This window comes from Adiantum capillus-veneris, chromosome 7 (genome assembly GCF_014529385.1).
Source record: "Adiantum capillus-veneris isolate H3 chromosome 7, ASM1452938v2, whole genome shotgun sequence".
NCBI lineage: Eukaryota > Viridiplantae > Streptophyta > Polypodiopsida > Polypodiales > Pteridaceae > Adiantum > Adiantum capillus-veneris.
The window spans coordinates 96,453,163-96,465,506 of NC_140937.1; the positions used below are offsets into that span (position 1 = coordinate 96,453,163).

A 12,344-nucleotide genomic window follows, 5' to 3' on the forward strand; every position below is an offset into this window, starting at 1 on the left:
TCTAGGGCCCAAATTTGGGGATGCGAGGCTGCTTTAATCTCGGCCGCCGTCGGATCACGCAGTGAACTAGGGGTGGGTGAATTGGGGGTGAACTAAGGGTGAACTAGTGGCGGGTAAGCTAGGGGTGGGTGAACTAAGGGTGCCTAAACTAGGATATAATCATGTGCCATGCCAACATGGACCGGGTGAACTAGGAGTGAACTTGAGGCGCCATTTTCCCCCCGAGTTCACCCCTTAGTTCACTACGTGATTCGACGGCAAAGATTAAAGCCGTCTCGCGCCCCCAAATTTGGGCCCCAGATCCCCCCTGGTCAGAGCCGTGCCATATATGACGAGGGTGGGTGGCCTCGTCACTATGGAGCAGATTCCGGCTAATAAAACGAGTGTAGTGTACATGTGGTCAATGCAATCCTGTAGAGCACCTTATTTACAGAATCACGTTAAATAACGATCATGCAAACCATCTTTCCGAGAGCTTTTTAAAATGGAGGGAGCGACTTTGAATTGAGAGAGAGCGAGATGCCGAGGTTCGAAGCAGAGAGGAGCGATAACCTGCGCACGAGAGTGGGGAAGTACGAGCTTGGAAGAGTTTTGGGTGAAGGTACATTTGCGAAAGTCAAGTATGCCCGCAACGTCGAAACCGGACAGAGCGTTGCCATCAAGGTCATCGACAAGGACACCGTCTTCAAGCACAAGCTGGTTCACCAGGTTATGTACGTGTGTGTGTGTGTGTGTGTGTGTGTGTGTGTGTGTCTGAGAGAGAGAGAGAGAGAGAGAGAGAGAGAGAGAGAGAGAGCTTCTAATTTGAGTTACAACTGGTCTGCTTTCCAGGGCACATGCTTTAACCCCAGGGAACATCTTGTGTGTTTTGAGTATCGAGAGAGCCATTTTTGTCCTCTGATGGCGTGCTTGAGGCTTGTCCTGTGACTTTGATCAATTTTCGCCATCTGTAGAGCCATGTCACAGAAACTCACTACTAAGACCCTTGTGTTAATGTGTGCTCTTCTGTAGTGTGTGCATGTGTGGGAGCGTATATTGATACCTATTCTACACCCACTACTGGGCACTGATGATGCATTGGGGGTGTCGTATGTCAAAATTGTACATGTTTTGCTGATGGTTTTATTGTCTAGTCTGCAACTTGCACTTTCCTTCAAAGGTAAATCCTGACTCTTCTTGGATTTCATTTAGAAATATAGGAAAACAAGGGATGCAACAAGAGCACAGAACATCATTGATTTGTATGCACTGTAAGGAACCAAATGGAATGTAATGAACAAATTCCAATATTCCATAGACCTAGTTGGGACGCCTAGGCTCTCACAGAGAACTGTCACAGAAATCCTTTGTCAATGTAAACGTGTAAAATCGTACATCCTGAATACGATTCAAAAGTCTGTCCAAGATTATTTGAATTTTGGAAAGCTGAAATGACTTCATATCATAAAATATTTTGCTATCTCCTACCAATGTAACCTCGTAGTTTCTGGCTGGTCTTGGCTGCTGATTTCAAGTAGTGGTTAATCCTTTTTTGCTCGCCAGTATAGGTAAAGATATGAATTTGCTCCTGCTTTTGAATGAGCAATGAAGAGTACTCCAAGAAACCAGGTGTATCAGGTGCATCGTGTTTGTTTACCTTCTATTATTTATTATGTCAATAATTCTGAGAAAGAAAGGGGTGATTGGACTGGTTCGTACTTCAGCAGAGGTCTCTAGAGATGGGCATTTGCTACCCCTGCTTTTGAAGGTGTATTAGAACGCCACCATGCTCCCCGCCATTGCTATGCGCTCTGATACCAGTTGAAGGGTACACGAATGTGGTGCGTGTGCGGGGAGAAAGAGAAGTAGGAGACACAGGATGTGGGTGGAGCAGCTCACCACAATATGTGAGAGCCCCTTATTCTTCTATCTAGTAAAGAATAAGGTGTGTGTACAAATGATGGGCAGCCGGATGCCTCTGGTGCATCCGGTCGGGGTAAGAGGCACACCGCCTTTACCCCAACATAACTAAAACTATATAAAGAAAGCTTCACGTTTAACACTTGAGTTGACAGGAGAGGTGTGTACTTCCTCTTTAGAGAGTAGTAGCCCCCAAATCAGGTGCCCCTTGAAATATTTCTTTATTACTGATCAATCGGGTTTAAAAACTGCTGGGTGAGACCACTCACCACAATCTGAGTTTCAATGTGCACTAAGGCCATGCATGCCCTTGAGCCCAAAAAACAAGTGTAAAAGCTCTGCAAGAAAAGGTTGTGGAAAGAAAACTGCCATGTGTACGAGTACCAACCAAAATGCCAAACCGATTTCACCCTGAGTTGTTTCACTATATACGAGTACCAACCAAAATGCCAAACCGATTTCACCCTGAGTTGTTTCACTATATACGAGTACCAACCAAAATGCCAAACCGAAACACTAAATTCAAAAAAAATTGAGTTTGTAGGGCAAATTTATAGGCCAATGTTTGCTTCATGTTTTGATTTGAAATTTTTCTGGGCAAAACTTTTTGTGATGAGGTTGCACGTGCATTGCGCATCAAATGCAACAGGTAGTTTAAACCATGACAAGAGTAATTTGGACTTGCTAATCACTCTCTTAGTCTACATTTCCCGAGACTAGCAGATTCAACCACTACCCCCTTCAAAAAAAACTGGAATTTTGAGTCGCCTTGTGAAAATTATTCACCATGTTGAAATGTAATAATAAGAAAAAATGACTCGACTAAGCACAAGAATCATCATTGGGGTTCTGCATAACATGAGTCATGAGTAGCTATCAAAAAGTTGGAATGTATTGAGTTTCTTGAAATAATAGGTAAGCAAGTTGTACTACCTAGTAACTTACTCAATTTTTCATTGACTAGACTCAGTGAGTTGTTCAAATAGACTTATGAAAGATAAGCACCATAGTTTCATCGTTACAAGGCTGCTTATTTGACATTGTTTGATAACCAGATCAAGACAGAGATCTCAACAATGAAGCTTGTGAAGCATCCAAATGTGATTCAATTGTATGAGGTAGGAGTGATTATGCAGGCATGGTGCATGATCTTGAAGATTGATGGTCAATGAGGAGTTCTTCCAGTTAGTGGATCTTTGAGCTCCATTGTTTCAGGTTATGGCGAGCAAGTCAAAAATCTACTTTGTGCTCGAATATGTAGCAGGTGGAGAGTTATTTGACAAGATTGTGAGTCAGTGCTTACCATTAGTTCAATGCGTTTAAATGAAGCTTGCATTGCTTTCTTTTCTTCGGGATTGGTTTCTGATTAATTCCATACTGGTGCAAATGGTGGTGCTTTGTGTGAAAAGTAGGCACGCAAAGGGAGGCTTAAGGAGGAAAGAGCTAGAAGGTACTTTCAGCAGCTCATACATGCAGTGGATTTCTGCCATAGTCGGGGCATCTATCATCGAGATTTGAAGGTTCTAATTTGGAACTTGATACTGCTGTCGTCGTGGTTTTGATAAGTAGCATTTGGACATTGAAGTGATAGCCCTAGTGGGTCCTTCCTTACTTCCTTACTGTGTAAGTTTAATAATATTTGAGCATGCATCAATATGTGGTGTGCAGCTAGCTTGTGAAACTTGATCATAGCAACCGGCGCAAGCATGTCTCACATGAAGATGGATTATCTTCGAGATTGAGCAGGATACACCCAATGAGTTGCTACTTTGAAGCCCAACACCATACATAAGTATGCTGCTTGAGATATTGGTTTCTTTTGCAAGTATTAGGGCCAGATAAAGAATAATAAAGTATGCTATTATCTTAAGCTATTGGTCCTTTCTGTTCTTCAGTACCATCTTTTGAGAAGCATTATCTTCAGTGTAGTGGGCATAATAGTGTTAAGTCCTAAAAAAAAACGCCGTCCACCAAACGAGGGGTGTGTAAGCTTCATGCAAGGCACAATTTTCACAAAGGGGCTCTTTTCAGGAGACATCTTATCTTTTGTTTGCTGTCCCGTGTCTTCTATGTCCTCATATTTTGAAGAGCTTGGTGTGGTTAGTGGCATGAGGGTTCTTGTGTTCATTGTCCATCTGGTGATCGTTTTGACAGCCAGAAAATCTGCTTTTGGATAGTCGTGGGAACTTGAAGATATCTGATTTTGGGCTTAGTGCACTTGCTGAACAGCGAGGGGTATGATTTGCTTTGATTACTGTTTTTCCTGAGACAGTCAGGTGTTCCAGTTTCTCACAAGAACTTCTCTGGTTTTATAGGAAGATGGACTTTTTCACACAACATGTGGCACACCAAACTATGTTGCTCCTGAGGTAAAGTTTTGCATGCTTGCTTTTTTCGTCTTTGTTCCTCTATGCCATTGTGAAATTTCAGCATGCCTCACCTTAGATAATTCTTCTTTAGTGTTTAGGCATAGTTGATCCTCTTCTTGCATGTATTTTGCCTTGGTTGCTTGTTCCAATCACCACCTTTTTGTAGTGTTTTCATTTTTATGATGTTCCATTTCTTTTCCACGTACTTTACCGCTGGTTAAACTTCATACTCGTCTACCTTTGGACTTCCAAGCATTGTTCCTTGATTGCACAGTTCCATGCAGAAACACACACAGCGTGTGTGTGTGCGCGCACACACACTCATCTGCTCAAAACAGCTGTGGCACATACTAATCTACACTTCAAAATCTAGTGAACTGGGCAATGAGAATTTTGATCTCAAACTTTCATAAATTTTCTCCATAGGCTTGTGTGATTGTGATAAAATTGGTATCATATTTTGCAGGTCATTGTGCACAAAGGCTACGATGGTGCCAGAGCAGATGTATGGTCTTGTGGTGTTATCTTGTTCGTCTTGATGGCAGGGTACTTGCCTTTTGATGATTCAAATCTCATGCATCTTTACAGGAAGGTGAGCCATCTGTGACAGAACTTAATTCCTTAGCATCACAACAAATGACAAAAAATGTGAAACGAAAATGGTCTTGCGGTTTAGTAACGATTTCTCTCTCTTGATTACAGATACACAGAGCTGAACTGAAATACCCGCCCTGGTTTTCTTTGGAAGCCTGCAAACTTATTTCTCGAATATTAAACCCAAACCCCAGACTTGTATCTCTCTCTCTCTCTCTCTCTCTCCTTCTTCTTCTTCTTCTTCTTCTCTCTCATACACACGATAAAATTCTCTTCTTCTTCTTCTCTCATACACACACGCACATACTTTTTTTTGGGTCGAACATTGTCAATTTTATTACGGATGTGGACGAGTTTGTTCGCAGTTGCTTAGTATGCCAAAAGGTCAAGTTTGACAGGCATAAGGCACCAGGACTTCTATAGCCTTTAGCCTTACCCTCTTGTCCTTGGGAAAGCATTGCCATGGATTTTATTTTTGATCTTCCCAAGACTCAAAGTGGGCATGATGGCATTTGGACAATCATCGACAGATCCAGTAAGCATGCCCACTTCATTCTGGTAAAGAAGACGGTTAAGCCTGATCATTTGGCGAGACTGTTTGTTTCACAATTTTTTTGGTTACATGGCATGCTTGAGTCCACAGTCTCGGACAGAGACTCTCGATTCACTAGTTTGTTTTGGAGGGAAATCTAGGAGAACATTGGCACGCGGTTGTAGTTCTCGTCCTCATTCCACCCATAGATAGACGGGCAATGTGAGATAGCCAATTCTATACGAGAGAGAGAGAGAGAGAGAGAGAGAGAGAGAGAGAGAGAGAGAGAGAGAGAGAGAGAGAGAGAGAGAGAGAGAGAGAGAGATATGATATGATATGATATATTAACGTCTTCAAAAGGCCAAAATGACCTATGAGACCAGCTGATACAAAGTGGTGAAACTAGTACAATGTCTGAATACAAAAGTACAAAGGTACTGAATGCAAAAAATAAAAATGAGAAGTGAGTAGTGACAGTGAAAATGAAGTGTAGAGTAAGTTCTCAATGACACTCCGGATGTCGTGCTAGGATGTCCCTGATCCTCTGCTGAAGTCTCCGTCGATGGAGTGTGCTCCTGTGTCTCGGTCGTGGTCGCCTTGATCTCCCAAGCTCAATCGCCCTGTGAGTGAGGGTGCCTCTGGTATGCACGCGGGCACAACTCTGCGCTGGTGGCTGCTCTCCTGGCTTTCCCGATCCAAAGAAATCTGTGATCGGTTTCTGTGACTGTCGTGTCCCATGTTTCCTCAACAGACTATCCCTATGCCGTTGTAGCTCAAGTAGATATAAGCTAAGGCATCTCTGATCCTCATACTTCATGACTCTATCTAGGGGTCCAAAGCCCTCCCTGAATAAGCAATGGAAGCGCCCTCGTATCTCATAATACACAGTGCAGTGGCATATGTAATGTAACTCTGTCTCTGGCTCTGTACCGCATAATTTACATATCCTGCTCTCTGGTGGTATCCTTGTGAATCTGTCCGTCTCAATCTCCAAATGGTGCGAGGATGTGCGAATCTGACCTATAGCGCATCGCAAACTATGAGACAGATGAGTGTCCATGTAGCTCGGACGAATCACAAACCCATCTCCCGAGAGTTGGAGAAGATGCTCCTTGTAGAAAGCCATCTTCGTGCCCAACTCCTGCACTGGCTCTACCCATGTCCTCCTGGTGTCCAACTGTATAAGATCCTGACGAATAAGTCTAGTGATCTCCGTCCGTGTGACTGGTAGTGAAGGTGCATCCAGGGAATACTGAAAAGGAGGCAGTCTATCTAGGTTGAAACCATGCCTCTGAAACCAAGAGGTCATCTGCGCATACCAACATGAAGTGTCTCCCTGCGTTGCTAACTGTCTAGAAGACTCCAGAGCCAATCTAGCGTATCTGCCTCCACGTGTATCCCATAGGCTGTGCAAAAAGGACACTGATTTGGTAATAGCCTCAATCTCTATAGGAGGGGTTGCTAGCTCCGCTCGAATAATCGCATGTGGTACGGAGGACTTGGCTCTAATCATCCGAGAAATCATAGATACCAAGGGCCTCTCCATGTTCCTCCACCTGTCATGATCCACAGATGGTCCCCACACCTGTACCCCATAAAGCATAGCTGAAGTAACCAAAGTATTAAAGAGCCATAGCTTTGTTCGTGGTTCCTGAAACTGAACCTGCGAACACATCCTCTCTAGCCCTCCCAGTGTTGCATATGCTCTAGATAGTCTTGTCTCTGCTGCTCTCCTCAGAGCAAACCTCGGTCCCGAGAATACCACCCCAAGATATGTATATGCATCTGTGTATTCCACAATGTCCTGACCATATACGAGTGTAGGTGCTGATCTCCTGACCCACTGCGGAGTAGTGTTAAACACCATAACTTTGGTTTTACCAAGGTTCACAGACAATCTACTATCCTCCGCAAAGCTGTGTAATGCATCCAACTGTCTCTGCATGCCCTGTGGTGACTCTGATATCAACACAATATCATGAGCATATAGTAACAAAGGGATCCATGTCCCTGCTAGCTGAGCACCTCTGTCGCCTTCTCTGTCAATGTAGTCAAAAACCTCATCTACATATATACCAAATAGTGTAGGGGACAGAGGACACCCTTGCTTCACACCAATAGTGGAATGCACAATGTCAGAAATCCCCTCAGGAGTGCGTACGTGGCCAATCATTGAGCCGTATAAAGCCATGATCCCCCAAATGATCTCTGTGGGCACTCTCAACTCCTGTAACTTGTGCATCAATCTGGCTCTCGGTACTGTGTCGAATGCTTTGCGGAAATCCACAAAGCAACAATACATCTGTCTCCCATGTGCCCTACCCTCCTCAATAATGGCTCTGAGTGTAAGAATATGGTCCAAGGTGGAGAAACCCCTCTTGAATCCAGCCTGTCCTGTTGCTCGTATGCCCTCATTTTCTGCCCATTTACTCAGTTGCTGCTCCAGGATGGACGCATACAACCGTGCTAATGTGTGCCCTACCATAATAGTACGGTAATTCCCTGGTACCTTGGGATCCCCTGCTCTAAAGAGAGGTACAATAGTAGATAAACTCCAAGACCTGGGCAGTCCCTCACACATGACCCGGTTAAACAACTGCGCAAGAACCTCTGACAATAAATCTCTAGCATGTATCAAGTGCTCTGCCACCAAACCATCATGATCATATGCTCTCCTGGTCTTCATCCTGTCAATGGCCTTCTTCACCATCTCAGTGGTAAAGAAGGTACTGGTGTCTGGGCATGGCTCTTGGGGGTCTGGTAGAGGCGGTTACCCCGGTATTGTATATAATGATGCTGCATACTGACCCCAAATTTCGGGAGAAGTAATCACTGGAGGGGGGGAGTGCTCATGGAAGAAACGCCAGGCCTCCCCTGAATCTCGACTCAAAAAGAGCTGATACAAATCACGTTCCAACTGGGCTAAAAAGGCCTGCGTCTTTCGTTGTACTAGACGCCGAAGAGCAATCCGAGACTGTTTATATGTGATCACCCCAAGTACAAGCTTGCGTTGAATCTGAGCTCTCATCTCTCTGCACTCATCATCATACCAACTATTTTGAGGTATGCTCCCAGAACGTCTTCTCTGATCTGGTCGAGTATGTGGGTATGCCTCTGTTGCTGCCCCATGCAAGATCTCAGTCAATAGAGTAGTAATCTCCTCCACAGTATAAACTGGCTCGGCTGCCCACATCCGTCTGTAAATCTCCTCTACATACACCGAGTCGGTCTCTGGTGTAAAAGCATATCGTGTGTGTGCAATCCTTTGTGGTGTCTGAGAAGCACTGTACTGGAAGGAGACTGAAAAAGTCAAAAGAGCATGGTCCATTGCTATTCCAACAGGTCTAGATCCCACACTAAGATCCGGAATACTAGAAATGAAGCTCGGTGAAGTCATGACATAATCCACTGTACTAGCCCCATGTCTATGCGGAAAGCATGTGAATCGCCCAGAAGAAGGAAAAATCTCTATTCCATTAAGTATGGCCAAACCATGCATAGCCGTCATCTCCATGAGATATCTCCCATACTCTGTATGCTCCCTATTTGTTGAGTGTTTGTCAAGCCCCATCTCCGAAATCTCCACTTCTCTGAGTATCTCCTCTGAGGTATCATAGAATACCGTTTGGGAGTTGGCCGTCCTGGCATTAAAGTCTCCCAGGAGAATGATCTCCATCTCTAGAAAACTCCCATATGTCATCGTCAAGTATAGAGAAAGGAGATTGTCCTCTGGGTGAGGCATAGACTGAAGTACTAGGGGGAAAGTAACATATAGCAATATATAAGAATCTGCCCGTCTCAGCTCTTAGTCTCACCCACATGTATCTCGCCTGGTCATCTCTCCGAACTATCTGTAATAGCGGCTGCAATTCCTCCTTGAATAAGACAGCTACACCTCCTGAACCCCGGCTCCCGTGCTGGGATCTAGCATCTGGTCTACAGGCTGTTTCCCATAAATAACCAGTCACACGTGGCATCAACTGCCAGACATCAAATGTGTTTCTGAGTAAAAAAGAATGTCTCTATCTCTGAAGCTATCCTCAAAAGCACTCACATCCAACCTATAAGATCCATTACAATTCCATGCCGCCATCCGGAGTGTGGTCCCATAGGTCTCGTACCGTCATGTTGTGCGTTTTTCCAAAACCACTACTTTCCCTCCTCTATAAAATGCAATTTTTCCTTTCTTCCTTGCTGCCTTAATCTCTGGCATCAACTCTTGCATATGTGTTATTTGCGCCAAAGTAAGGTCATCCCCCATAAATATCCCTGTGTTCTTAAGTGCTGGTCTCTTCTTTAGGAATTCCTTCCTTGATTCCATAGTTGGGAATCGCAAAATAAGTGCTTTCTCTTTGACATTTCCCTTTCCATCAATTCCCTTCTTTCCTACTCTCCAAGCACCTGTATGCGTAGGTTCCGGGATGCCCATGCGTTGCAAGAGTTCCTTCACTTCATCCTCTACATTTCTAGTGTCTTTGATACCTGTAATACTCACATGTAGGGCTCTATTCTTCCTCTTCTCTTCCTCTTCAATGGTCATATTGATAATGGTAGAAGTCTGTACGGCTTCTGGCATCTGGGCCTTCCCTTTCTTTGCACCCGCAATCCATTTTTCTGCTTCGTCAACCTTCTCTTGTGTTTTAAAAAGGTGCTCCGCCCATGAAGAGGCCGCTTTCGAATTTTGCTCTTCCCCTTTGCGCAAAGTTTTCACTTGCTCCTTAATTTCCTCAAGCTCCTTCAACATCGAAGGCTGATTTTCCCTCTCCATTTTGGGCATAATCTTGCAAGCTGCAAGCTCCCCTTTAAGCTCTTCAATCACTGCATCCTTTTCCTTTATGCACTTTTCCACATTTGTTTTCCAGGCATCAAAGCTTGCAATTGCCTCATCTAATTTTTTCTGCATAATACATTCCATAACATTCACTTCTGCCCGCACTAAATTCTGCATCTCCCCTTTCAAGGATGCGTACATCTCATCATGTTTACCAAGCATCGCTTCATCCAATTCTTTCCTCATATCTGCATACATAGAATTCTTATAGTTATCCGCATTTACATACATCTCTTTCCTAATATCATCTCTCATAAAGCTGAGCTTTGATTTAATCATTACTTGAATTCTTTCCATTAATACATCATCCTTGACTCTGATGGTTTTCCCTGCCCGTAAAGAACCTGGCGAGAGTATACTTTCTCGGTTCCTCCACTTGAAAGTCGCTTGCATTTTTTGTGGGGTGACGAAGCTACTTGTATCATCCATCTCATCTGGTTGGTCCATCCTCAGAGAGAAAACTCCCTTGCTGCGTATCTTCAGCTGTAGTCCCGTGCCTGCTCCTTTCCTGCGTGCTCCCCTTTCCCCCGCTTCTGCTTCTTCCGCTCACACTCCTCCTTCCCCCTGCTTGCTTCTGCCTGTCGCGTCTTGGGTTGCGCGCATCAATTTCCTGCACTTCTCCCTGCTTCGTGTGCAGGCCTCGCTTGCCTCCCCTTCACCTTCGCGCTGTTCTACTTTGTGGCTGTGCGCATTCTGCACTCTTCAGCCCCTCTGCTGCGCAGGCTGATTCAGGTGCACACCTTCTCTGTTGCAAGACTAAGGTTGATCAACGTGAGCAGGTCAGCGTACAAAGGAGCAGGTCAACGCAGCTCACAGTTCAACTTTCATGCATGTTTAAGCTATGGGTACCGTTGCAATGCATCCGTCGCAAATCCAACGCAATTGGCAGCCGATCAAGAGTTAAAGCAACAGCTAAAAGGCCTTGCATGTATTTTAACACACCCCGGACCCAGCTATTGCGTCTCTCTTCAATGCCGCTACCTCAGAGTCAGAGAGAGAGAGAGAGAGAGAGAGAGAGAGAGAGAGAGAGAGAGAGAGAGAGAGAGAGAGAGAGAGAGAGAGAGAGAGAGATGTTATATTAAACGTCTTCAAAAGGCCAAATGGCAAAATGACCTATGAGACCAAACTGATACAATCCTTGTGGATCTAATCCATTGTCTGGGTACAAAAATAAAATGAAGTAAAGTGAAAGACTAAAACTAAAAGACTAAAATCGTCAGCATGAAAATCATCATCATCATCATCCATGTCCAAGGATGACCGGCATCGAGCGTTGTTCGAGAAAGTATTGCATCAGTGCTGAAGAGCTTTGTCAATGTCCGCTTCTGTTATTGGGCGTCTTCCATGTCGTGCTAGAATAGTCTTGATTCTCTGGTGGAGCCTTCGTCAATGTCGTGGTCGCCCCCGTAGACGTGGGCTTCTAGCTCTCCTGAGCTCAGTGGCTCTGTCCACTAATATACCTCTGATAGAAGTGGGTTGTGAAGTCTGCTGTGAAGCATGCTCATCTGGCTGCTGAGTCCTTGCTCTAAAGAAGTCAGTGATCTCACTTTGTGAATGTCTTCCACTATCTAGTCTCTTGAAGAGATTGTCCTTGTGATTGCGTAGCTCTAGCAAAAACAACCCGAGGCATCTCTGATCCTGATATCTCATGACTCTAGCCAACGGTCTAAAGCCCTCTTTGAATATCTCATAGTATACCGGACAATGACAAATGCAATGTAACTCTCTCTGGCTCTATATGACATAAATGGCATATCCTGGCTTCTATTGGTACTCTCATAAATTTGCCAGTCTCAATTTCTAGCTGAAGCGATGATGTGCGCATCTGACCAATGAGAAATGAAATGATATATTAACGTCTTCAAAAGGCCAAAATGACCTATGAGACCAAGCTGTTACAACATAGTGAATCTGATACCATGTCCGGAATCAAAAGAACTGAAACAAAAAATACAACTACTACAAGCTGGGACTGTATGGATGTGCCAGCTAATACAAAAGGTGGAGAGAGAGAGAGAGAGAGAGAGAGAGAGAGAGAGAGAGAGAGAGAGAGAGAGAGAGAGAGAGAGAAATGAAATGTTATATTAAAGTCTTCAAAAGGCCAAAATGACCTATGAGA

At 44.3% G+C, this 12,344-nt stretch overlaps 1 protein-coding gene across 4 annotated transcripts in view; it reads left to right on the forward strand.

Annotated features, from left to right (window-relative positions):
• Positions 1 to 453: 453 nt before the first annotated feature.
• LOC147454266 (CBL-interacting protein kinase 32-like) overlaps positions 454 to 12,344 on the forward strand; it is a 79,832-nt gene continuing 67,941 nt past the window's right edge. The window contains exons 1-8 of one of the 4 annotated variants that reach the window (XM_086516300.1): positions 454 to 708; positions 2,955 to 3,017; positions 3,115 to 3,186; positions 3,312 to 3,419; positions 4,054 to 4,134; positions 4,215 to 4,268; positions 4,735 to 4,860; positions 4,971 to 5,060. In XM_086516300.1, coding sequence (XP_086372426.1) covers positions 520 to 708; positions 2,955 to 3,017; positions 3,115 to 3,186; positions 3,312 to 3,419; positions 4,054 to 4,134; positions 4,215 to 4,268; positions 4,735 to 4,860; positions 4,971 to 5,060 — 783 coding nt within the window. In that variant the 5' untranslated portion in view covers positions 454 to 519. Of the gene's footprint in view, positions 714 to 2,954; positions 3,018 to 3,114; positions 3,187 to 3,311; positions 3,420 to 4,053; positions 4,135 to 4,214; positions 4,269 to 4,734; positions 4,861 to 4,970; positions 5,061 to 12,344 lie in introns of all 4 variants that reach the window. The other 3 variants (XM_086516301.1, XM_086516299.1, XM_086516302.1) reach the window with 3 other exon arrangements.